Raw genomic sequence first — 25,893 nt, 5'->3', positions numbered from 1 at the left:
GAGGAGCCTAGCACACTGCCTGGTGTACAGAGTGGCCCAGAAGATGTTGGTTTTCTTTATTTTTCCTTCGAAATATCTGAGAAATGAGGGCGTACCTCTGGTATTTGTGGGCAGAGAGAGGTCCCAGTGGGAGCACCTCCCTTTGGCTCTGGTTCCCAGCCTTGCAAGCCAGACATCTGCTTTCTCTACCCCCGAACCACAAACCCGGGCTATGGCTCTCTCATGCCCTCCACTTCTCTGCAACACTGGGGCTGGGGCTGAGGAGGTGGGATTCCCAGCCCAACTCCTTCTCCCTACCTCACTTTCTTAAGCCTGTTGGTCAACCTAAAATCTCTGGTATCTGAAAGCTTGGCTGCTTCCTGCTTAGTTTATGTTGTGGTTCAAAAAAAAAAAGCCAAGAGTAAGTCCCAGCTCAAGGCCATGGAGGGGAAGTTATGGGAAGTTTCAGGGTGACCGCCCTGAGCCCAGTCTCGTGGCTGAGGGCTAGGAGTCCATGTGCCGTCCCAGAGAAGTGAAACATTAGCGCCGATGGCTGCCGTGGAGATGGAAGGGACTCTGGCTCCAGATTAAAGGTCTGTTTCAGCCACCCTGGGCCAAAGGTTGTCTCAAAACAGTCCATCTGGGGCCAACATTGTGGCACAGTGGGTTAAGCTGCCACTTGCAATGCTGGCATCCCCTATTGGAGTGCCAGTTTGAGTCCTGGCTGCTCTGCTTCTGATCTAGCTCTCTACTGGTGTGCCTGGGAAAGCAGCAGAGGATGGCCCAGGTACTTGGGCTCCTGCCACCTACATGGGAGATGTGAATGGAGTTCTGGGCTCCTAGCTTTGTCCTGGCCCAGTAACTATTTGTGGCTATTTGAGGAGTGAACTAGTGGTAGATGGTGGGAAGGCCTATCTTCTATCTATCTATCTATCTATTTCTATCTCTGTTGTTTTGCCTTTCAAATAAATACTTTAAAAAAAAAAAGTAGTCAATCTTAGCAGTTGCCAGGGGCTGAAGGAATGGGGAAGAAAGTAGGTCAGATGGCTGTTTGGTACTTGGCACCAGTCAATCAAAAAATCATAGACTGGAGCTGGCACCTTGGCACAGTAGGTTAATCCTCCACCTGCAGTGCCAGCATCCCATATGGGTGCCAGTTCGGGTCCCGGCTGCTCCTCTTCCAATCCAGCTCTCTGCTGTGGTCTGGGAAAGCAGTAGAAGATGACCCAAGCCCTTGAGCCCCTGCACCCACATGGGAAACTGGGAAGAATCTCCTGGCTCCTGGCTTTGGATCAGCTCAGCTCCGGCCATTGCGGCCATTTGGGGAGTGAACCAGCGGAAGGAAGACCTTTCTCTCTGTCTCTCCCTTTCACTGTCTGTAGCTCAACCTCTCAAATAAATAAAATCTTAAAAAAAAAAAAGTCATAGACCGAGCTGCAAGGGAGCCTAAGAGATTGCCCCACTTAGTCCTTATTTATTAAACATGAGGAGGTTGAGGCTTAGAGAGACTATCTTGGGCTGGTGTTGTGGCACAGCAGGTTAAGTTGCAGCTTGCCACACCTGCATCCCACATTGGAGTGCTGCTTCAAGACTCTGCTCCCAGCTGCTCTGCTTCCAGGTCAGCTTCCTACTAATGCACCTGGAAAGGCAGCGAATAATAACCCAAGTACTTAGGTCCCTGCCACCCATGTAGGAGACCTCGATGGAGTCCCTGGCCCCTGGCTTCAGCCTGACTCAGCCTTGGATGTTGGGCCATTTGTGGAATGAACCACTAGATGGAAGATCTCTCTTTCTCTCTCCCTCCTTCTGTCTCTGTCATTCTGCCTTTCACATGAATAAATCTTTAAAAAGAGGTCCTAGTCAGGCAGTTTCCATTGTGTTCACCATCCATAAATATGGCCGTGGCCCCAGCAGGAAATCAGGTGTCAGGTGTAACAGAAAGTGCCTCCTTCACCTTCCCTGGCTTAGCTCAGCACTTCTGAGTCCCCCAGCGGTGTAGGTGGCTACAAGGGCTGGCACAGGAGGGCAAGAGTGTGTTGTCATTACCAGTCCATTACACTAATCTGTTTCAGGGCTAGGACCCAGCTGACGCACCTTTTCTGCTTAGGTCTGCAGTGGAATAAATCGCCAAGTGCTAGTTATTTACTAAATGATTTACTGGTAGACATGCCAACTCAGAAAGCTGAAAATCACCCTAGAGATGGCCATCGTCATACAGCTGGTTAAACTGAGGCCTGAGAAGAGTGGCTAGCCTCCCCCTCTTCCATCTATTAGGAGCAGACCTAGGAATTGAACCCAGGATTCCCAATTCCTAGCCCCTAAAGCTTCCTACTCCTTCAGCTTGCCTGTCTTTTGTGCCTACTTCTACAGGGGATCCCTGGTGGGACTGACGTAGCCCCTACTGTTGAGCAGTAGCCAGAGGCATGAAAGCAGCTGGATAGCAGTGACTGTGGGTGGCACAGGCCAGACAGGGGTGCTGGTAGCAGTGGTTCTGGCTTGGCTGGAGGTTGAGCTGGGCACTGAAGCCCAGGAAGGACCAGGTAAGGAGAAAGAAGTATTCTCGGCAGGGGAGGGCAAGGGAGTGATGCTGCCCTCACTGTCACTTTGGGATAGGAAGAGCAGACTTGTTTGATGTCCCTTGGGCAGCAGAGAGGAGACAGTCAGGAAGGGAAAGAAGGATCAAGTTGGATACCACATCTCCTGGCCCAAAAGAGATGGCCTGAGAGGCGGGTCCCTGGCTTTCCTTTTCCCTGTGCTGTCAGGACTGGCTCCTGAGGCTGGGGCTTCCCACTGGGCCTCAGTCTGCAGGCCAGATGAGGCGAGGAGCTCTGTTCTCTGGGATCTCGTGGGTGTTGGCTTCCTGTTGTGGGAGTGAGGGATCTGAGCTGGGCCCAGGGAAAAATAACTGGAACGGCAGTGTTGCCTTCTTCAGTTTCCCTATTTCCTGGGCCTTCTTTCTACTGTGGCCAATTATAACAGTGATGTGACTTTAGAAATCGTGGAACTGGCTTAATTGGCATCCCTGTAGATTGGTCTATGCCAGTTTTGGTTGGCATGGGGCCAAGGCCCTCTTGGCAAGCCAGAGCCTGCCTCCCTGTCTTCCCACCAACTTCCCTAGTTTGTAAAAGTCCAGAGCATCCACTTCTCTTGAGCTATTACAGATCCCAGGAGAGCATGGAGCAGGCAATGGAGTGGTCCCTGGGTGGCCCATCTGGAAGGAGTCAGCTACACATGTGGGCCCTGGTCTGTGACTCTAGACCACAGGCCCTCCCATTCTCTCTCCTTCTTCCCTTCTCTCAGCCTGAAAAGAAAATCTGGTTTGTTGACCCTGTGGGTGTTCCAGGGCCTCAGACAAGACCTGACTTGGTAAAGGAGGGGCCGACGCACCAGCTGCTGCTCGGGGAAGGTGCCTATGTGTCCGCCAGCTAGGAAACCCTAAGCTGTGGGAAAGAGATAAGGCGGTGGGCCCTGCCTGATGTTTTGTCCTCCCTGCATCTGGTCCTGAAACAAGGCCTCCACGGGGCAGTGAGTCCTGACCCTCGTCTAGCCATGCACTCTGCTTACACAGAGATGGAGGAAAGAGGGTGCTCTGGGCTCCCTCCTCACACGAGCTCTGGAGTCTGGCTGTCATTGTGACCTTGGATATGTTGCTTCTCCTCTGTAAACCTCAGTTTCTCAAATGCAACGTTGTGGTGATGATACCAACTTGGTAGGGTTGCTATGAGGGTTAAATAAACTGATGTTTGAAAAGAGCTTGGCACAGAGTAGGTGCCCTCTCTTACAGTCTGGGATAGACAGGGGCCCTGTTTTCCATTTTGACTTCCTATCTCTGGCTATGATAGAGTGTCAGCGAGACCCAGCCCCTGTGGGTGAGTGAACCCTCATCCACAGTGAACCCTCTCTTCCCTGTGAGGGGTAGGAATCCCTACTGTAGACAAGCACACTGAAGACTTGAGAGGAAACTGCCCGAAGTTTGCAGTGGTAAACTGGGCTTGAGCCTGTTTCCTGATGTCTAAATCCAGTGACTAAGCCTGGCTAAGGTGGCAGCAGGCAGGGTGCCAGGTCCTCACAATCCCTGAGGCCCCCATACTCAGGGTAGGAGTCAGCAGGAACCTGGCTACCTCCGCATCCCAGTGTGGAGGGTGAGGCACATCTTAGTTAAAGCTCGTGGCCATCCCAGTAGGGAAAAACCTAGAGAGGAAGGCCCTTGGGTTGAGGAGGCCCTAGAAACATGGTCAGATCAGACCTGGCCTAACTCTCCCTTAGGCTCAAGTCCACATATTGGTCTTGACCCGAAAATGCTGTCTAATGGCCATCTGACTGATATCCGGTCTGTGCCTTTTGGAAGAAGTGTTTATAGGCAAGGCAGGCATTACTCATGTGTTCCTCGTGAGGAATCTGAAGCTTGGAGAAGCAGAGTTAACAGTGGAGCCAGAGCAGAGAGGGATCCCAGGTCTTTCGACTCTCAGCCCAGCACTCTTGCCTGTTCTTCTCACTGTCAAGCCCAGTGAGCCTCCAGGCCTAGGAGGCCTTGCCCAGCAAAGCAGAGTGCTGCCGTCATCCACCTTTTGTCAGTACCCTAACTGATCACTGTATCCTGCAGGCAGCACACTTGCCCCTAGCTGCATAGTCGGCCCCCAGAAAATCTGCTGCTATCTTGGGCCCAGGGACCCCCTCTGGCAGGGAGAAAACTGTCCACCCCACTGGCAAACCCACATTCCTGATGCTTAACCTGCTTGGAAGCCACCTGTCGAGGACCTGGGGGCACCTGCCAACTTAGGCTTTGTCTAACTCATCTTTCCCTTCCTTGTACCTGCTAACCAAGCCTCCCCTCCTAAATCCATTCATGCCCTGTCCAGCTCCTCAGAGGCTGTGCCCTCCTTCAGGTAAGGAAATAGCAGCATCAGCCTCCTGGGAGAGCAAGCCACGGTCACTTGTTGCCAGCTTAGCCTTCTAGGCAGTGAGCTTATTTACCAAACATTTACTAAGCACCTACTCAGCCAGAACCTGGGACTGGGACAAGGGATACAGAACTGAACAAGATGTCGCCATTTTGTAGCACTCACGGGGCTCACAGACTATTTGGAAAATAGAACCACAGACATGTCTTTACAGTGTCAGGTGATGAAGGCCATAACTCAGGTGTGAAGTTACTCTGGAAAGTATGGAAAGAGGCAAGCAGCTGTGCTTACAGGAGTCTACATCCAGGCCTCAGCAGGGGCAGTGGATGGGAGGGGACCCCTGTGCCCAGTCCTTCCTCAAATGCCAGCTTTTTGCGACTGCCATGTGCTAGAGCAGAGGTAACCAGAAGGGTGAAAGGCGGGAGGATGGTGTGAAGCTAGGATAAGCAAGGAAAAGAAGTCGGGCAGTTGCCTCTAACCTTGACTGTCAGGCCTCCTGTGCTTCAGAAGGTAGTCTGGGTCTGGTGTGAAAGACGGCAGAGAGAGCTGGGTCACAGGCAGTGAGACCTGTCGGGAGAACCCAGGATAGCCCGAAAGAGCGACACTGAGGCCTGGACACAGATCTGGGGCCATGAGGAGAAAGCGGCTGGCAAATCAAGAGGGCTTGGTTCACGACTGGCTGTGTTGGCCAACACTGAGATGCTGAGGCCTCTCAGAGAACCTGTTCTGGAGCCTTCTGACTACAGGGAGGCAAGGCCAGCCACAGCCTTCCTCAGCAGTGGGCAGCAGGCTCTGTCACAGCCCTGGGCTCCCCAAGGCCTGGCGTGCCTGGCATGCCCAGGGCACATCAAGGGGTTCTTTGTCTCCCTCTAGCAGGAGAGCAGGTTGGCTGACCTGGTTAGGGAGGGAGTCGGGTGAGTGTTTCTGAGCTTTGTGGTTTCTTCCTGGTAAACATATTGGATGGCAAGAAGAATGCGAAGAAAGCTAGGCCCCTCCCCAAGGAGAGAGTGCCGAGGCCTTGAAGGCAGGGATAACAGCTTGCAGGATAGGTGTGAGTCTTTGGGCACGGCCTGAACTCTCAAGAGAGGTAGAGGGCATCTGAGATCTGGCATGACCTCACCTCGCATCTCTGTTCTGCTCTCGGATGTGGTGCCTCGGCTGGGACAGGTGGGTGCAAGTCCAGCACCTAGGAGAAGGCAAACACCTTTGTACTTAGCAGCTCTGCGGGACAAGAGATTCTGGCTGCAAATGTGGAATTGAGGCCTGTGTGTGGGAAGGGGCTCTAAACCAGGCACAGGGATCAGAGTTCTAGTGCCAGCTCCCCTACTTTCCTTTGTGGTTTGTGACTTGGGCATGTCACCTCATCTGGTCATGGGACTAATGTTCCCTGTTTTTCATCCAGCATTTATTGTGTATGCAGCCCTGTGCTAGGCTCAGGATAAAGGACAGGCCCTGCCCTCACAGGCCTTACAACTTAGAGGGAAGTCAGATATGAAACAGTTTAGTTACAGGTGTGGCTGTGTGCAGAGGCCTGTGAGGATCATATGAGATAACTGGATTAGGAGCATTGTATAAATAAAGACTGCTGAGCAAGGATTAGGACACCCAAGCCCCAGGCCTCACTGAGCCACTAACTAGCTGTGTGACCTTCAGAAAGTGGCTTAGTCTTTCTCCCACATAAAATAAGATATAAATGAGGTATTCTCTCTCTCTCTCTCTCTCTCTCTCTCTCTCTCTCTCTCTCTCTCTCTGTCTCTCTCTCTTTTAAAAGATTTATTTATATTTTTAAAGGCAGAGTAAAAGAGAGAGAAGAGAGAGAGATCTTCCATCCTCTGGTTCACTCCCCAAATGGCCACAATGCCCAGGGCCAGGCAAGGCTGAAGTCAGGAGCCAGGAACTTCTTCTGGATCTCTCATGTGGGTGCAGGGGCCCAATCAGTTGAGCCTCCTTCCACTGCTTTCCCAGGAGCCTTAGCAGGGAGCTGGATCAGAAGTAGAGCAGCCAGGACTCAAACCGGTGCCCTTATGGGGTACTGGCACTGGAGGCGGCAGCTTTACCCACTGTGCCACAGCACCAGGTCCTGTAAGACACTCTTAATGGGGCAATGTTAATGAGACCATCTACTTCTAACATTCTGCGACTGACTTCAAAGTAGAACCACGCTTGAAGAGGTTCTTTATGTGGTACCTACTACAAGAATGCAAGGGGTCCTCATGCACATCCCGCACAAGCCATGCTCCCAGCATGCTCTTTGCAGGACCAGGGACCCTCATGGCTTAGGGGTGTAATCAAAGGATGCTTTAATCCATGTAGCTCTTTAGTCTGCAGAGTACTTTCAGTTTCTTTACTTCGCAGTGATCCTTACGGTAGCAACGGGAAATTGGCAGGGTAAGCATTCTTTTGCACTATTAGACAAGGAAACCATGGCTGAGCAAGTGATGGAACTGGATCTGGACTCCTCCTTCCCACTTTTCCATCTTCCTAAGACTGGACCCACTTTGTGGCTTTTCCTTCCCCTCCTTGTCCCAGCCTTATGATTTCAGCCGAGCCTCAAACCTCTGCACTTCTAACAGGCTTCTCAGGTTGTTTTTGCCACTGAGTTGTTATGGCCCAACTCCTGTCCCAGGTCTGTACACGCAGCCCCTCACACGTACCCCAGGTTGAGACAGGTGCCGTTGGGTTATGAGGCACCCAGTGAGGCAGCGTAAGTGTGGGGAGCTCTTGTTCTTCCTCAGTGCACTCTGGGCGTTGGATGCCGCGTGTCTGGGGTGATCCTCCTGGCCAGCCCCTTTTGGAGGACGTTTCTTCCCCTTCCCTCTCCACCTTGGCTTCACAAAAAGAGAAAACTTAACCTGGGCCTGGGGAGCCCAGGTCGGTTCAAGACAGCAGCAAGACCGAGCTCTGACACCTGCCTCTGTCGCTTTCCGGGGATGTGATGTCTCTGTAAATAGATCAGTGGTGTCCTACAGTGGGATGGTAGGAGGATCAAGGGAGATGATGTTGGCACAGTGTCTGTCACAAAGTCAGGGCCCTGTGGTCCATGGCAAGTCTCATAATGCACATTGAATGACCCTCTGAGATTGCACTGCGGGCCTTTGGCATAATGGCGAGGGAGTGAGGTGGTGTGGGTAGGAAGATGAGGCTTCCCTCATGTGCTCTGCCCACTCACCCCATGGCCTTGGTCACACTCAGCTTGTAGCCAAGCCTGCCAGGGCAGGTTGGGAATCCCCCTTCAGTTCCTCATTGAGTCATGTGGAGCAGAGCCCTTTGGTAGCTCTGACTCTGAGGGCCTGATATCGCTCCCCTTAGCCCATGAAGAGAAAGCGGAAGTGAGAAAGCAGAGGTGGGCCTGCAAGCTTCATCCCCAGGCATGCACCAGAGATGCCTGGGGCCTCTGTCTTTCTGGGGAGGGGGGAGGGAGTCTGCTCTGTAACTGCCACCACCTTCCTCTGTGCACCTTCCAGACGTCATCCTGGGCTTGCAGTCTGCCTCTGAGTGACCCGCTCTGTCCTCTGAGCGCAGTCCGGTAATGCTGCTGCACAGGGGAGCCTGTACAGTAGGCGGACCTTCACGTATCCTGCCTCGTTTAATTCTGTGCAATAGTTATCATCGTAACCCCCATTTTACAGAGACAGAAACTCAACCCCAGAGCTGAAGTGGCTTGCCAAGCATCTCTCGGCTTGTGGCTCTGGGTTCACTGAGCTCTAAGCTCCCTGGGAACATGACCGTGCATGCAGCCAAATGGATAGCACCCAGTGGGAGAAGAACAGGGCCTGGATTCACTCCCAGAGCTGTGCCCTGCTCACTGTGGATCTTGGACAGTTACTGGCTTGCTGAGAACCTGTCTCATCATCCGCAAAGGGGGATAATTGGAGGATTGAGCTCAGGAGCTTGTTGCCAGAATTAAATGAAATAATTAAGTGCTGAGCACAGTGTCTGCACAGCAAGTGCCTGGTACATGTTATCACAACCATTCAGTTAAGTTAATTGAATATTAGAACTATAATGTTGTAAAAAGCCGTCATCAAACATATCCATGCTCAGTTCTGTGCTGGCCTTTGAGGAAGGTCTGGAGCTGGCCAGAGGGAGAGGCCTTTTATCAAGCCCTTGCTACGCTGTGTACGCACCTGGTTTCAAGGCAGAGGACTCTGGAACTCAGAGTTGCCGAGGTCACCAAGCCCATGGACACGGCCCCACACATTTACTGAGCGCCAGCTGGGTCCCAAGCTCTGTTCTCAGCGCAGGACACACTGCAGCGAAGGAGACCAGTGGAGCTGCCGCTCCTCCAGGAGCCCTGCCCTCCAGCAGCGCCCCTTCTCCTGAGTGCTGCCTCAGCAGAGCGGACAGACGGGTGGCACCCGCCCCGCTGGACTGCTCACATTCCCGAGCAAGCTCTCTCCCAGTAACTCACCCTTGCACACACCTGGGCCTTCTGCTTGGGTGTCCTTTCCCCTTGCTCAGCCTGGCCACTTCCTGTCACTCGTCAAACCCCAGCTCGACAGTCAGCTCCCCTTTGAGGCTTTCCCTCATCACCCTGGGGAGAGTCCCAGCACCCACGACATGCCTCTGTCCTGGCTTTTCTCTGTATGCTGTTTACCCACCCGCCTGTCTTTGCCAGAGTCACCCCCTCAAGGGCAGGAGTTGCATGTTATTCATCCGAGTGGGACACAAGCTCTAGAGAGAGGCGTGTGGAATGTAATGAGGGGCTGTGCTGTGTCTGCATGAAGATGAGAGGATCAGATTAGATACAGGAGGGGAAAGTTTGAAGGAGGGTGGCCCAGGGGGAGGGCACCTAGAGAGGGCTAGGGGAGAAAGGAGGCGTGTGCAGAGGAACAGGAGGGCCTGGGAGCCAGCGCCTGAGGTTTCTATTGGACAAGGAGGGCTGAGTGGAGGAGGGGCTTGTTTAAACAGTAAGTCAAGACTTATTTGGTAAAAATCTATCGATGCGATCTTACAATTAGATAAGGGTGGGTGGGCCATGTGAGTCATGGTGGTATCCACAGTGAGGTTGAGATCCAAGGACTCACTCTGAGGCCAGGAATTTCAAGCATCACTCTGCCTGGCAGGGGTTGGGGTTGGGGTTTGAGGGGGTGTATCTCCTGTTGACATAGTGTCCAGAGCTTTCTGTAGTCAATGAGAGACGAGCTGGGGGCTTCTACTGTGGTCTGCACTGTTGCTAGGTGAGTGTGATGGAGGGAGGATTCCTGGTTTTCTGGGGCCAGCGAGGCAGGTGCCTGGGAACCATTTCTTCCATCTCACTCAGAGCAGGGTGGAGCTGAGCAGAGTGGACAGCTGGGCAGAGGCCCAGGGCACCAAGGCCAGTGAAGGGTGGAGAGAACCTGTTTACCATTGTGCACTGACCCGGGGCTAGAGGGAGCAGAGCCAGGGAATTCCTCATGGGAGAGAGGCAGGCCCGGCACTGGCCTGCACCAGAACGACGGGGAGTGAAGCAAGCCACGCTCTCTCACCCAGACAGGGGAGCCGGGCCACCCGCCAGAGGGGGGCACCAGGCTGCAGCAACCATCGTCCTTTTTCACACTGATTCACGGCATGGCCCTGGGCAGGCCACTGCCCTCTGGGGGCCAGAGGCTTCCCCGGCTGTGGAGTGGACCTGCCTCCCAGCCCTGACAGTCAGCCATTTCACACCACCACCCTCCTGTCTCCCACATTCTGTTTTCCCATCAGCACTTCTTGTGGAACTGACCTAAAAGCTATTTATACTTTGAGTCATTATCACTTCTTAGGGTAATGAATTCCAGAGACTGTTACCAGTGTGCAAAGTAGGCCAGCCTTGTGTTTATCCTCGCTTCTCTTTTGAGTTCTGGGTGGGAGTGGGAAGCTGTCCCACCCGTGTTGTCCCTGGATTTGTGATTGGTGGCGCTCCCTCTGCACGCACTCTTTCCAGTTTTCCACACTTTGCTGGGACTTCCTTTGACTGTCTCCTCTCTGTCCCAGAGACTCAAATGTGAGAGGCCACTTCTCAGCACGTGAGATGGCGAAGGAGAGGGAAGGGAAGGTGATGGGTTGCTGCTCTTTATACATATTGGGTCATTCAGTGCTCAGGTAGCAGCCTGCACTTCTAGGCTGGGAAACCTTGGGCAGATTACTCAACTGTGCAGAATCGTAATGTTCCTGTCTATTAACAGAGGTAATACACGCTATTTCCTTGGGAGAGTTGTGTGTCTGTGTCGTGCTTGGTGGAGCTAGTGCTCAAAATGTATTGTCTCTTATTGCCCCCATGTCATCTTAACCGCTACTCTCTGAGGAGGTGGCATGGCCCCCGTGTTAGAGAACAGGAACCGGAAGATCAGAGTGGAGCAGCCCTGCCCTGTTTCACACAGCTGTAATGTGGTAGGGCTGGGTTCAGAAGCCAGCAGAGACAGTTTGTGTGTCATTGAGTAAATTACATAATTCCTTGGTGCTTTACCTGTTTCACGGGTAAGATGAGGCTAATTCTGCCCAGCCTACCTCAGAGGATTTGAAAGAGCTAGGCAAACTGCAAATGCTGGTCTCCCAATAGCTGCCATTTGCTGCCAACCTACCAGGCTGGGCCCTCGTACACACTTATTCCTCACTGCAGTTCCACAAAATATGAGGTCTGTATATTTAAAGGTGAAGAAGTTCAAGTTTAGGAGGTCAAGTGTTTTTCCCTATCTTCCAGCTACTAAATGGAGGACCCGGAATATCCTAGATTGGTTGACTGCAAGATCGCTACTTTTTAAATCCCGCCCTTCCCCCTCCCGCCCCATATTCCACCTGGCTTCCATGATGAGGATCAATCCTGTGACCTCAAGTTTTCTGTCTGGAGTGTGTTTTTCTTCATTTGGGCTGGTTTAGGGAGTGAAGCTTAGAGGAAGAGGTTAGACAAGTTCCTTGGGACCAAAGTTTATCTTCCACCAGAGGCTAAAGGGGTCATGGGCACGGGCATAGTGCCTCCAGGTTTGCCAAGCAGGAAGAGTTGAGGTATGCTAGAAGGACCAGGGAGAGAGAGCCCCAGCCTTTGGTCTCAGTAGCTTTGGGAACCATCTTGTCCCTCTGAGCTTCTGGGGGCCTCCGGCCTCCGGGTTTCAGGAGAAGGTCAGGGAACCAGAAGCCTATGGAGAGTGGTATCAGTGGACTATCACTGCTGCCTTGGGCCATGCCGGGGCCTGGGAGCCCAACAGGATTTGTGATCAGGCACTACCTTTGTGTCCTTTGAGTCTTCCTCCTCAGGGGAGGGGCAACCAGCCAATGGCAGATCACGCAGCCTCGCCATCTCCACCTGAGGCTGTGCTTGCGAGCAGTGCCCATCCAGCATATTGGCCTGACAGAGCTCGGTTAGGTATGGGCAGGCCACTCACAGGGGCAGTGAGAACACCAGGGGAGGGGGTTAGACTGTCTGCAGGGGGCTAGAGGTGGAGCCACACAGTGGCATCTGGATAAGAGCCTGATATCTGCAGAGTCTCTTGGGGAAGTCAGAGTCACTGTGGCAGAGGGAAGCCCTTGTTCAGCCACTTCCTTTTATCTTGTGGCTTTGCTCAGGTCATACAACCTATCTGATCAGCTCAAGTCTCATGAGCCAAATGGAAATAGTAATTACTCTGGGGCTGGCGTTGTTGCGTAGCAGGTAAAGCCTCCACCTGCAGTGCCAGCATCCCATATGGGCACCCATTTGTGTCCCAGCTGTTCCACTTCCAATCCAGCTCTCTGCTAATGGCCTGGGAAAAGCAGTGGAAGATGGCCATAGTGTTTGGGCCCCTGCCGCCCAAGTAGGAGACCCAGATGAACCTACTAGCTCCTGGCTTCAGACTGGCCCAGCCCTGGCTGTTGTAGCCATCTGGGGAGTGAACCAACAGATGAAAGAACTCTCTCTCTCTCTCTCTTTCTCACTCTGACTTTCAAAATAATTAAACAAATAAAAAATGAAATTTTAATTAATGGGTGAGGACTCCATGTCATTGGGCCTATTAGGAGGACAAAATTGCTGTAGACAGAAATAGCCCTGAATGGAGATGAAAGTAATGATGTCATGTAAAAAGCCAGGCAGGCACCTGTTAAGTACCTGTAAGGTATATGGTGAGGATTACAGAAGAAGTTCAAGACTTGGTTCAGTTAGGGAGGGACAGTGCTGAGCAAGTTATAATGAAGTGCTCATTTCAGACTTCATGTCCTGACCTGTTTGTGAATTGGTGCTGAAACTAGTTTTAGGGGATTGTGACCAGGATTTAAAAAAAAAAGAAGAAGAAAAGAAAGAAAGAGGAAATAGAATAATAAATATAAAATTGAACTGAAAATATCAGAGTGCCTACATATATATAGGGACAACTTGTTTCATAAAACAAACTTTCAGTTGTGTGTTGCATAAACTCAATAGGAAATATATTTCTTATTGTGTGTCTCAGTTTGAAACATGTGAGAAATAGTATTCTAATCCAAGGTGAAGGCCTTTAGTTGAACAGCTCTTGAGATCTGGGTAGGCAGGTGTGTACACTGTGGGCTTAGCCTGGGGAGGTAGAGAGTGGTGCATGGGTCAAGAGTGTGGGCAATGGAATCAGGCAGGCCTAGATTGGAGTCCCAGGTCTGCCTTTGTAGCTACATGGTCTTTAGCTAGGCCCTTCACCTTACTGAGTCTGGGCTTGTACTGTGAAAAGGGGAGAATGATTTTAGGGTATGATTTTTATGAAATGCTCATGTCATAAACATATGTGAAATGTTGAGAAGGAATTTGCTAAATAATAGATGTGTAACAGGTAACTGTTATTGCTGGGTCTATTATTCTAATCTTTTAAAAATTTATTTGAAATGCAGAGTGTCAGAGAAAGGAGGCAGAGAGAGAGAGAGACCTTCCATCTGCTGGTTCACTTCCCAAATGTCTGCAACAGCTGAGTCCCGGCCAGGCTGAAGCCAGGAGCCAGGAACTCCATCTGGGTCTCCATGTGGGTGACAGAGGCTCAAGCACTTGGACCATGATCTACTGCTTCCCAGTTGTATTAGCAGGGAGCTGGATGAGAAGCAAAGGAGCTGGGACTTGAACCAGCAATCTGATATGGGATGCAAATACCCCAAGAGGCAGCTTAACCACTGTTGGCATAATACCTGCCCCTGGTTCTAATTTTTAATGTTGTACTGGGTTCTGAAGGGTTGCTGTGGCTTGATGGGGGGAGAAGAAAGGGCATTCCAGGTAAGGATGGGTGGATGACAAGGGAATAAGTGTGGGTGTGCTTGATATGAGAGGGGTCTGGGAATTGTATGGCCTCTGAGGGTGTTGAGATTATAGCTAAAAGATACTGGGAAAGTCTGGACATAGCATGAGGAAGAATGTTTTAGCAGTAGAAACGGCTCAACAGTAGAGTGGCCTCAAGCAGATACAATGAGACCTCATCCCTGGAGGAGTTCCAGCAGAGACTGGGCCCCGAGAGATTGTTCTCATTAAGCTCTGAGACCACCCCAGGCCACCTAAAGAAAGGGGTTTTGGGGGCCAGCTCTGTGGCATAGCAGGTAAAGACACAGCCTGCGATACCAGCATCCCATATGGGCGCTAGTTCAAGTCCTCTTCTGATTCAGCTCCCTGCTAATTCGCCTGGGAAAGCAGTAGAGGATGACCCAAGTGCTTCAGCCCTGCACCCATGTAGGAGACCTGGAAGAGGCTCCTGGCTCCTAGCTTTGGACTGGCAAGCTGATTGTAGCCATCTGGGGGGGGGGGGTGTGTGAACCCCAGATAGAAGATCAGTCTCTCTCTCTCTCTTTCCTGAAAATAAATAAATAAGTAAATAAATGGGGCAATGGGGCTGACCTTGTGGTGTAACAGGTAAAGCTACCACCTGCAATGCCAGCATACCATATGGGCACCAGTTCAGGTCCCAGCTGCTCCACTTCTAGTCCGGCTTCCTATAATGCACTTGGGAAAGCAGCAGAAGATGGCCCAAGAGCTTGGGCCCCTGCAGCCACATGGGAGACCCAGAAGAAGCTCCTGGTTCCTGCCTTTGACCTGGCCCAGCCCAGGCAGTTGTGGCCATTTGGGGAATGAACCAGTGGATGAAAGATTTCTCTCTGTCTCTCCCCTTTTCTCTGTAACTCTGCCTTTCAAGCAAATAAATAAATATTTTAAAAGAAAGTTTTAGGCCGGCCCCGTGGCTCAATAGGCTAATCCTCCGCCTTGCAGCGCCGGCACCCCAGGTTCTAGTCCCAGTTGAGGCGCCAGATTCTGTCCCGGTTGCCCCTCTTCCAGGCCAGCTCTCTGCTGTGGCCCGGGAGTGCAGTGGAGGATGGCCCAAGTCCTTGGGCCCTGCACCCACATGGGAGACCAGGAAAAGCACCTGGCTCCTGACTTCGGATCAGCGTGATGCGCTGGCCGCAGCGCACCGGCTGCAGCGGCCATTGGAGGGTGAACCAACGGCAAAGGAAGACCTTTCTCTCTGTCTCTCTCTCTCTCATTGTCCACTCTGCCTGTCAAAAAAAAAAAAAAGTTTTAGATGTAAAAAAATAAAAAAAAGAAAGGGTTGGGTTTTTTTTAAGATTTATTTATTTTTTTGAAAGTCAGAGTTACAGAGAGAGAGAGAGAGAGAGAGAGGATTTCCATCCATTGGTTCACTCCCCAATTGGCCGCAATGGCCGGAGCTGTGCCGATGCAAAGCCAGGAGCTTCTTCTGGGTCTCCCACATGGGTGCAGGGACCCAAGGACTTGGTCCATCTTCTACTGCTTTCCCAGGCCATAGCAGAGAGCTGGATCGGAAGTGGAGCAGCTGGGACTAGAACCGGCACCCATATGGAATGCTGGCACTGCAGAAGGCGGCTTTACCCACTATGCCACAGCACTGGCCCCAAGAAGGGGGTTTTCTAGAGAGCATGTAAGGCTCAGATGAGGCATCGCCCAGAGGCCATTTGGTCCCGTGTACTGGGTCAGCTTCTCTCCCACTAGTGACCAGCTCATGCCTTTGTCAGGAGGAAGTCACCCTAGAGCCTCTACACCATCACATGGTGCAGGGACCCCGGACCCCAACTTCATCTCACAGACCCTTCCTGAGCATCCTTTGACAATATCACATTTGGGTGGGCATTTGGAACAGCAGTTAAGATGCCACTTGTACCACATATTGGAGTGCCTGGGTTCAAGTCCCACTCCTGCTTCCTGCCAGTATACACCCTGGGAGCAGCAGGTGATGGTTCAGTACCTGGGTCCGGCCACCCATGTGGGAAGCCTAGAATGAGTTCTGGGCTCCTGGTGTTGGCATGACCTTGCCCTGGCTATTGGGGACATTTGAGTAGTGAACCAACAAATGGAAGATTTCTTCTGCCTCTTTTTCTCACTTTGTGTCTTTCTGCCTTGAAAATAAAATAAAAATTTTTTTAAACTCAAACTAGATCTTTTGATTGACGTGTTCATTAAAAGCAGCAGATTTTTGTTTCTAGGATGATCTTGCCAAATCAATGGTGTAATTTAAAATCAGTGGTGTCTTAGAATCCAGGAAGTATGGTCGTTTGTTTTGTACCCTATTGAAATTCTGGTTTGAGGTTTGGCACTGAGGCTTTGAAACTGCCAAAGCTGTTATCTGACATCAGTTAAAAAAAAAAAAACTCTCAACCTAGCATGTTCCTCGGTATGTCTGCACCTGGGAGAACTGGTGTCAGCCAGGCACTGCAGTTAGATTTTTACCAGAGCCAGACCCAGGACTTACTCACATAGGAATTCTTGATAAACTGGTCATCTCAAATGAAGGCCCTGCCATCTCCGAGCCTCAGTTTCCTCATCTGCGCCACGGGAGGATTGGCTCAAATATTATCTACAGCCAGAGCTTCCTGTTGACTCAATGTGGGCACCTTTTCCTTCAGTTAGCAAGGAGGCTGTCCCCTGACTTGTCGCAGAAGCAAGTGCATTGTGGGTCAGGGAAGGCGTAATGACAGGGGGACCGAGGGCCTTGGGTTTCTGCCCCCTGGATGTTTGGGGTTGCCTGGAAATGCACGTCCCTTTGTAAATTACCAGGCCGAAAACTTGGGCTCAGCTTTTCTCTTATCAGGGAGAAAAAGGAAGGGAGTGTCCTTGAGCCTCTCCACAGTGGCTCTAGGTGAGAGAGGAGCAGCAGCTCCAGGGGGTGATTGTGTCAGCATGAGGAGGGGGCCACTCAGCCCACGCTGACTCTTAGGCCTGGACAGTTCCCCTGATAGAGTGCCATGAAAAAGACAACCTGCTTTGCCGTGTCTTCAGGCCTTTGCTCTGCCAGGGCCCCTCCCTCTGCTTTCCAACCAGTACGTTTCCTTCCGGCAGCAAGAGAATCAGACTCAGGCCTGGGCCAAGGCCCAGCCCCACCACGTCCTGTTCCCGAGAGCGCCTCTGTGCCGCCCTCAGTGCCTCCGGCCCCCGCGCTCCTTTCTGGGAAGTTGGGCAGGACCGACTGCCGGCTCTGGACAGGGATCTGACCGGGAGCGGAGTCCAGGTTTTTTCACCAATTTTGACTCAACAAGATAACCCTCCCTGGGTATCTTACCCCTCTGAGCTTGTGCTTCCTTATCTGTCATTCTATTATTACTGTCAACCACCCTTTTTAAAATTAAAACACACACACAAAGCACGAAGAAGAAACATAAAAAGGTCTGTTGGAGCACCCTCTGGCTAAGCCGGGAATTCTCACCCCAGCCTGCCTCTGCCTGCTTTGGTGCTGGTCTGCCCGCCTGGGGTGAGTGCTGATGCCAAGACATTTTTCCCACACTCTGCGCCCACCAGAATGTCAACTCCATGAGGGTCAAGACTTTGTTTTGGTCACAGGAATGCAGCCCCACCACCACCCCTCCAGAGGCCCTGACCCTAGAACAATGCCAGCACAGTGTGCAAATTGCCCAGTCAGTGGATATTGTACAAATATGTACAAGCGGTGGCGTCTGATGGGGCTTTGAAGTGTGTGTAGGATTTCAATAGGTAGAGACAGTTTGGGGCGCATTCTGGCAAAGGGTCTGGCATGAGTAAAAGTGGCAAGGCAGGAAAGGCCCGAGGCATAACTGGGGAACTCTGCGTAAGTAGTCTGGCTCTAGCGAAGAGGTGAGCATGTTGTTTCTGTACTTGTTGGACTAGTTTTCGTGTCCAACTCCGCACCTTGCACACAGGCCCTCCCAAGAAGCTTATTTACCTAGGCAGACCCAGGGCAGGAATGGGTTGCTTTGCTTTTGTGCACAAACACAGACACTCTGCCTCTGCCCCAGAGAGGCATGGTGACCTTGGCCCCTCGACACACTGAGGGAGTAGGCACTTGAACTTCGTGTCTGTCTGGTCTGTGACCTCCAGGGAGGGGAAGCGTTCCTGTCATGTACACGAGGGTGTTTGTGAGTCCCAGAGGGAGCACAGCGGCAGTGCAGGGCTAAGCAGGCTGATGTCTAAGACCAGAGCCAGGGCCTTTGCTTCTCTTGGTGCATCTGACAGTCCTGCCTTCTGCTCCACAGGCTGGAGGAGGTCCCCCTGGAGGTGCTGAGGCAGAGGGAGTCCAAGTGGCTGGACATGCTCAACAACTGGGACAAATGGATGGCCAAGAAGCACAAAAAGGTGAGAGGCCTGGCCTCGGGCCTCGGGCCTCGGCTGGGAGGTGGCAGCCTGCAGAGGGGAGGAGGAGGGGAGGGAGGGGAACTTCACCAGCTTAGGAGACAGGGGCTTGCCTTAGGTGTCCTCCAGCGGCCGGCTAGAGGGCAGGGGGAAGGTTGGGATCTTGAGGACCCAAGTGAAGGCTGGGCCCTCACAGATGACATCAGATTCATGCAGGACTTGGTCCTGGGGCTAAACTTCAAAGCTGCTGTAGCCAACAGCTGTTATGGGCAGCTTTCCTGTAGCCCTCCTGGGAGAAGGCCAGAGTGCTGCCCATCACCCGTTAGCAGATGTGTGTGAGCATTTGCAGTGTGCGTAATCCTCACTGCACGCAGGTGAGGGCAGCGATGCTGAGGCCCCTCTGGAGGGATGGCCTGCAGAATCAAGAGCAGGGTAACTTTAGCACCTGCTCTCTTCACCACCACAGCAAGGGGCCTTCGCACCCGCTACACTACTTTGGTGACTTCCCTCTTGGCTCCTGGCGAAAGCAAAACAAAGCAAAGTTAGAACACAGTTTCCTGAGAGTCTGATGAAAGTGAAAACACCCAGTAGTCCTTCCTAGTCAGGCTGTCTATAAGCACTCGCCCTCTCACCCCATGAGAGCATGCTTGCCTCGACTCATAAGCTGTGTGGCCATGTTCTGGGTCACCCTTGGCAGAGTGCACTTACTGCCTGGACTGTGGAGGCCTGTCCATCGTCTCCCACTCGGGGTATCTCTGCGCTAGATCCCAGTCCACAGAGTGCACCCTTGGGCCCCGTCGTCAGCTGGGGCCAAATGCCCTGGTCTGGTCCAGACTGGCACACCTGGTGGCAAGTTCAAGACCCAGGTCAGGTAATGGCTTGGCCCAGCCCTGTTCTCTTCCTCCCTCCATGACTTTGCCTCGACGTGCAGCTGTGGGTAAGTCACTCACTCTCCATCCTCAGTTTCCCTCAAGTGCAAGTGATAATCCTGTTACAAGGCTCCCATGAGGTGGTGACCACAGGTCCTTCCTAGACTTGAAAGCCCTGGGCTGTGGGAGGAGGGGCTCACCCAGGCCTGGGCTCTTTCCTGCTGTCTAGGTGGGATTTGGGGCACTCAGTGTCTGCTTATTAGAAAAACCTTCATCTCTGTCTCCTCTCTCTCTCTCTTAAGGCAGTTGTTCTTCAGCCGCTTCCTGCCTGGGTCTGAGGTCTGTTTTCCTGCCCTTTCACCCTCTCTGACTCAGCCTGGCTGAAGCTTGCTCTCTAGCTATTTGTCGTGCTGACTGGTGGTTGACAGGGCCTGTGGCTCTGTCCTTCTAGCCCCGGCCTACCTTGCAAATGGGGACTCCAGAGGGGTGCCTTGGGCGCTCTTGGCAGGGTGGCTGGCAGCACCTCCTCTTCCCCATCCTCCCCTGGCACTGTGGTGAGAGCCCAAGGGCGAAGGCGGCCCCTGCCCAGCGGAGGCCTCCCCAGGCGCACTGCAGTCCACGCGGCCCGGGACTGCGGAGGGCACTCTCCAGCAGCCTCTGCTCTGGCCACACCACGCACTGCCCTGCCAGCTCGTCCTGCCTGGCCGTGGAGGCTTGGGCTCCACTGGACATCAGGGCTCAGATGCCGTACCTGTTTCAGAGTCGGAGTGTGGCCCAGACCCCACACTTCGCCTGGACTCCCTGGTCCTGCTGGGAGGGGGGCCTTCCTACCCCTCTCAGCTGCGTCCAGGACAGAAATCGGGGCCTGCCGAGAGGCAGGGCTGCGGCTGGAATGCTGTGTTCCTGTAGGGCCCTGCCCTGCCCAGGTTTGGCAGGCGAGGGTGCGGCTGCACTCAGCTATCATCAGAGACCTCCATTCCCAAGGCGTTGCCTCAGCGAATTCCTCTGTGCTTTTGGGGAGCACTTTCTCCCACTTCCTGCTGGCTGACCCTCACCTTTGTGCTGAGGACGCTGGAGGCCGGAGCAGGAAAGACCGGCTGCACTCCCGGCTCTCAGTCCGCAGTTCCCTGGCCCTGGGCCTGCGGCGAGGACAGGGCCTCTGGGGATCCAGTGGACGAGAGTGTCCCAGGCTCTATGGAGCTGCCAGTCAAGTATAGGGGAGCTGTGCTGATGGGGGTGCTCGTGCCAAGCCTGGCCCTAGGGGAAGCTTGGAGGGCTTGTGTCTGGGCTGTACCAAGCGCCTTTGCCAAAGCCTGCCCAGAGTGGCTTCCTGCAGGTAACCCTTGTCCCATAGCAGCAGGAAACAGTCCCCAGACCCTGGGGCAGTTCCCTTCTGCTGCCCCCTCTCTCCCTCCTTTCCAGGCAGCTCGGCTTCTGCGACAGCCCCTGCTGCTGTCCCCCAACTGCCCTTAGCCTGCTGCCTGGCCCCTTCCTGGTTCTTGACTGTCTCTGCCCCTTGGAAACTTTGCTCTTGTTTGCACTGTTCATCAGGAAGGCCAGCCTTCTGTGCTCCCCGCTGACGGCTTCCAGTGGGACTGCTGGAGGGGGTTTCCAGGTGAGGGGAAGTTAGGCATAAACTGAGGCCCTGGGCCTCTGTGTGGGCATCTCCCAGGGACGCAGGGTAGAGAAGCCTTCACTTGCTGGACACAGACCCCGCGCTCAGCACTTCCCCTCTTCTTAGTGGAACCCTTTCAGCGGGGCTGCAGAGAAGTAGGTCTTATCATCCCGACCTGATCTTGCAGTTAAGAGACGTGCTTGGCCTGAGGTCAGCACTGGATTCGAGCCCGTGATGAGGTGTTCTCCTCATGCTTTGAGAACCCAGCTCCTTGATCCCAGGCCAGACTGCTCAGTGCAGGAGCCCTGGGAGTGTCTCTGGCCACCGCCTGCCATCCCACGGGCCTTCCATGGGAGTGGTGCCGAGGCACCTCCGGGACCAGCCAGGGCGGGGCAGCTGCCTTCAGAGCCTCATTCTGTTCCCAAGCCCAGGGGAGCCCACCTGCCCACTCATCTCTGCGATGCCGGCACAGTGGGAACATACGGGGCTGGCTCCCTCCGGCCGGTGCAGTACGGTCAGAGAAGTAGTTGGGTCTCGGTGTGACCTTAATTTTTCCCACTCTATACCTCCTTTTCCGCATTCATAGTTTTCCCATTCATAAAAGATGATTGTCTCAACCTGGGTTTTGGTAGTGGAAGATGTTTTCTAGTAAGAACAGCTAGCCCAAATGGGCTACCGCAGCACGTCCTCCCTCGCTTTGCCCATTCAGTGAGTGGCAGGGGAGACCTGGGCCATCTGAGCAAGGTCTGGGGTCAGGACGGCCGCCTGTGCTCCAGGCTGGTGATCTTGGGAGCTCAGGGTCAAGGAGAAGAGGAGAGAAGAGAAGGAATTTTTGAAACCTCTGTTGAGATTTCTCCTCTCCAGTACACAGCTGCTGAAACCAACCCTCCCACTCCCCATGAAAGTGACTAGGTCACCCCGTGCAGTTCCTTCCCTGGTGATAAACCATGGGGTTGCCCCAATCTGTATGGTTCCCTTTTGATTTAGAAACCAGGTATGGGGCGGGGTCTGCAATTCTGTCAGAGACCTCAGGGCTGCCTGTGTTGTCACTGGACCAGGGGATAGACTCTACCCTCACCTGGGGGCAGCGTGTCTAATTGCAGTCACTCCTCTGCCCCCCAACACAGGATCTGCATTGTAGCAACAATGAGACAGTCCTCCTTTCTTCCCCTCTCTGCTCTTGCTGAAATGCTCGCTGAAGGCCCGCCCAGACCTGGCAGAGGGGCCAGGCGGGGGGCGCTGCTGGGGTGGGTGCGCGGGCACAGCTGTCCTTTTGACTTTCAGATCCGCTTGCGGTGCCAGAAGGGCATCCCACCTTCTCTGCGGGGCCGTGCGTGGCAGTACCTGTCAGGAGGCAAGGTGAAGCTACAGCAGAACCCAGGAAAGTTTGACGTGAGTCTCCCTGCCTTTGAGCCCTTCCTTCCGTATCTTCCCCGACAGCAATCCACGTGCTCATCTGGCCCTCGGCAGGATGAGCCATCGGCGGAACCTCCAGTCACGTGCCTGACTGCGCAGGCCCCGGCGGCCCAGAGCGGCCCAGATCAGGACGTGTAGCTCCTGGAGGCTCTGCTTTTCTGAGGCTTCAGCCCTCAGCAGACAGACCGCAGTGGGATGGACAGATGCTAACGCCGTTCCAACTCTCTCCGGGCACTCAGGTCCGCTTTCTTGGGCTCAGAAGCTGCCTCCCGGCTCGGTCATCAGGAGGAGCAGTCATCACTTCCCTGGCTGCCTTGGGCCTGCTCTGGGCCTCTGGGGGCTTGCCCAGCAGGACCTCAGGACCCTCAGCACTTCCTGGCTTCCCATCCTCTGCTCTTTGTCCCACCTCAGCCAAACTCAGCCCTACACAGTCCCCCGTATGGGGTCATCAGCTCTGGGGGTGTCAAACCCGTGTCCTCAAGGGGTCAGAAGCCACTCTGTGGCCAGAGAGGATTCCTTGTACAGTCCCGCCTCCCTCTGGCCCCATGGCATGCAGGAGAACAGTGCCTCCCCTGGGAAGCTGTGGGTTACCTACAGCTTACCTGGCCTGAGGCATCAGGGTTCTCCCAGGTCCTTGGGACTGGTGACAGGCAGACAGTGTGACAGAGCTGCCAGCCACCAACTCTTTGTTGACATACTTCATGCCTCAGTGAGCACTCCTGTCCTGCCAAACTTGTTCTCTGAGAGAGGTGAGTGGGGGCAGGGCAGCTCTGTTTATCCCAGTGAGCACCCATACCAGGCCCCACCAGAGTGGCCTTCAGACTCTGGAGTGGTCTCCCATCACTTCAGTCCAAGGGGCTGCATCCTGGGAGAACAGGAGGCTCACAGGTGGGAGCCCCACTCCAGTCCAGAGCCCCGGGATGAATGCCAGGGTGGGCGGGCCAGCCAGCCTCCTGGTGGCACAGCAAGCAGTCCACAGAGTATGATGCAGAGTGCAGAGCTGGGGCTGGCAGGTTACTGATGTGAGGAGGCACTTCTCAGTGCTCTGAGGCGGAGTGGAAGCTCCCTGCGGCTGTCGTGGGGCTGCGCACACACCAGGTCAGGCTTTGCCTGTGGGTGACCCAGAGGAAACAGATGGGGGTGAGCAGCTGCCATGGCTGTGTGAGCCAAGGGAGGGGCTGTGGTGGTAGCACATACCTGGTCCTGTGCTTCCCCCGCCATTAACCCACAGCCTGGTGGCTGACCCCATCTCAGCAGTCTGGCCAACTGCAGTGTCTGGTGGCTCCCTCTCCTCCACCTCTTGCTATTTCTAACTCTTCCTTGGACACACAGAACCTTCCTGCCTTTGTTGCCTGGTTCTCTTTGGCACCCCGTCATCAGGCACCTGCGCCTCTCAGGCTACAGAGGCTGCAGGCCCAGACAGTGACTGCAGTAGCAGTGGGTCTGCCAGAGCCCGCACCCAGCTCTTTCTCCCCGGGCACCCCACAGCCGCCCCCTGTCCTTTCTCAGCAGCCCTGTATGCGGTCAGGCACCTTGAGCTGCTGAGGGACCTAGAAATGACTTCTGGGGTTTTGAAGTCCCTATCTCATGGGAACCACAGAGAGAATTTGTGAGACCCACTTGCCCTTTCTTTTTTTGAACGATGTATTTATTTCTGTATTTGAAAGGCAGAGTGAAACAGAGAAGGAGAGACCAAGAGAGAAACCTTCCATCTGCTGGTTTATTCCCCAAGTGGCTGTTAACAGTCAGCAGCCAGGTCTGGGCCAGGCCAAAGCCAGGAGCCAGGAACTCCATCTGGATCTCCAAGTGTTGGAGACCGAAGCACTTGGCCCATCTTCTGCCACCTTCCCAACTGGATGGGAAATGGAGGTGCTGGGACTTGAACCCACATGTAGCAGCTTAACCCGCTGTGCCAGGAAGCCGGTCCCCCTCCTCCCCTTTCTGACAAAAGCAAACCTGAATTGTGTTCACACAGCAGCTAGGGTTGCACGGGAGACACACTGGCTCCTATCTTGAGTTGGGGGTGGGTGGGGGGCTTCAGGGGATGCACACCTGTCAACCTTCCCTCTGCCTACTCTCCTATTCCTGGCACCCTCAGTTCTTTAGTTTAATGCTGGGCCCTTCCTGCTCCCCCACTGAGGGGCATAAGGGGGCAAGGGGCTTGTATGAGGACACCTGCCAGCCAGGGCCAGGGCCTGGTCTGTTCTCGCTCGGTGTGTTTGCTGGGCCTCCCTCCCCAGGACCTGTCCTCAGGCCCCTTGTTCTTTCTTCCCTGGTCTGCCTTCTTTTTTAAAAAACACTTCAGTCCTGGGCATGCAGTTCAGTTCTGACACATGACAGAGCCCCACGTCACCACCATGCCAGTCAGGAGGGAGAGCCTTCCAATGACCAAGGAACGGTTTTGTTTTTTTGTAATAGCATTGTTGTTGTCGTAAAGGTACACATGCTAAAATGTTCCCGGAAGTTCAAAGAAAAGGAGCTTTGTTGAAGCCCCAGCACCCGGAGAAGCAGCTGAGGTTAATGGTTTGACAGATGTTGTGTCCTCCCCGACGGCGCTCTGGGCGGGTCACACACGGACACACACACCCCTTCCTGAGGCGGTGACGCCACCAGCGCAGAGGCAGGCAGCACAGGAGCTGGGATTGACGACGCTGGATCAGACCTGGCTCTCGTCCCAGCTCCACCATTTTTTCTAGCTACAAGGCCATGGGCAAGTGACTTTTCTTTGACCCCCCCGTTTCCTCATCTGTGAACAGGGTATAACAATAGGACCTGTCTTTCGGAGTGAGTGGGGCCCACAGGTGCTCCCTGCCTAGCACCTGGCTCAGAGTGGCAGCTAATGCTTGGATAAGCAGCTTTCCTTCTTACAGATGGGACATCCTGTGTGCGCCCGAGTCCTACCTGAAGTGCCTGGAGGCTATTTCCAGCCGCACCTAGGATGAGCACTCTGCCCACACAGGGCTTCCCAGAGCCAGGACCACGCTGTCTGGGTTCCAGGGCCCCGTCCTCCCTGCCCCTGCCCAGCCTTTCCTGTTCTCAGGCAGGCCCAGTCCTGTGTTGGAATCGGGTGGGCACTCCCAGGAGTAGGCTCTTCTGGTACCTGAGACGGTGGTACCTGGCACGAATGCCCTCTTCTGCTTTCCCCGGCCCCTAATGTGTACCCTTACCCTTGCTTCTAGGAGCTGGACATGTCCCCTGGGGACCCCAAGTGGCTGGATGTGATTGAACGTGACCTGCACCGGCAGTTCCCTTTCCATGAGATGTTTGTGTCCCGGGGGGGCCACGGGTGAGCCGCGGGCCTGTGGGCTGGGAGGTGACCCTGGGCCTGTCCTCCGGGGGCAAGGAAGTCTGGCAGGGCTCAGAAGCCGCGTGCCCAGCACTCCATTGTTAGCGTTTCCCTCCTTTGGTTTGAGTCTGAGGGATGCCCTCAGCCGCTTCTTTGACCTCTGCGGCTGCTTTCATCATTGACTTCTGAGCGCTAGAGCTGGCTCAGCCTGGCCCTCCCCTGGAAGCAGGCTTCATCAGAAAGGGCAGGGGGAGCTGAGAGGGTGGGAGGCTTGCAGGAGGAGAGATGAGGCAGGCAAGGGGACCAAGACAGACAGCTGGGGC

General features: G+C 54.0%; 1 protein-coding gene across 1 annotated transcript in view; it reads left to right on the top strand.

Moving 5' to 3' along the window:
* The window catches only part of TBC1D10A (TBC1 domain family member 10A), a 30,906-nt gene that overhangs the window by 2,155 nt on the left and 2,858 nt on the right, over nt 1-25,893 (top strand). The window contains exons 2-4 of the mRNA XM_008274706.4: nt 18,288-18,387; nt 22,153-22,260; nt 25,464-25,570. Of these exons, the coding sequence (XP_008272928.3) occupies nt 18,288-18,387; nt 22,153-22,260; nt 25,464-25,570 (315 nt within the window). The remainder of the gene's footprint in view (nt 1-18,287; nt 18,388-22,152; nt 22,261-25,463; nt 25,571-25,893) is intronic.

Source organism: Oryctolagus cuniculus, chromosome 21 (genome assembly GCF_964237555.1).
Source record: "Oryctolagus cuniculus chromosome 21, mOryCun1.1, whole genome shotgun sequence".
Classification (NCBI taxonomy): Eukaryota; Metazoa; Chordata; class Mammalia; order Lagomorpha; family Leporidae; genus Oryctolagus; species Oryctolagus cuniculus.
Note: the sequence above shows the minus strand (reverse complement) of the source record. Positions and strands in the feature narration are given on the sequence as shown.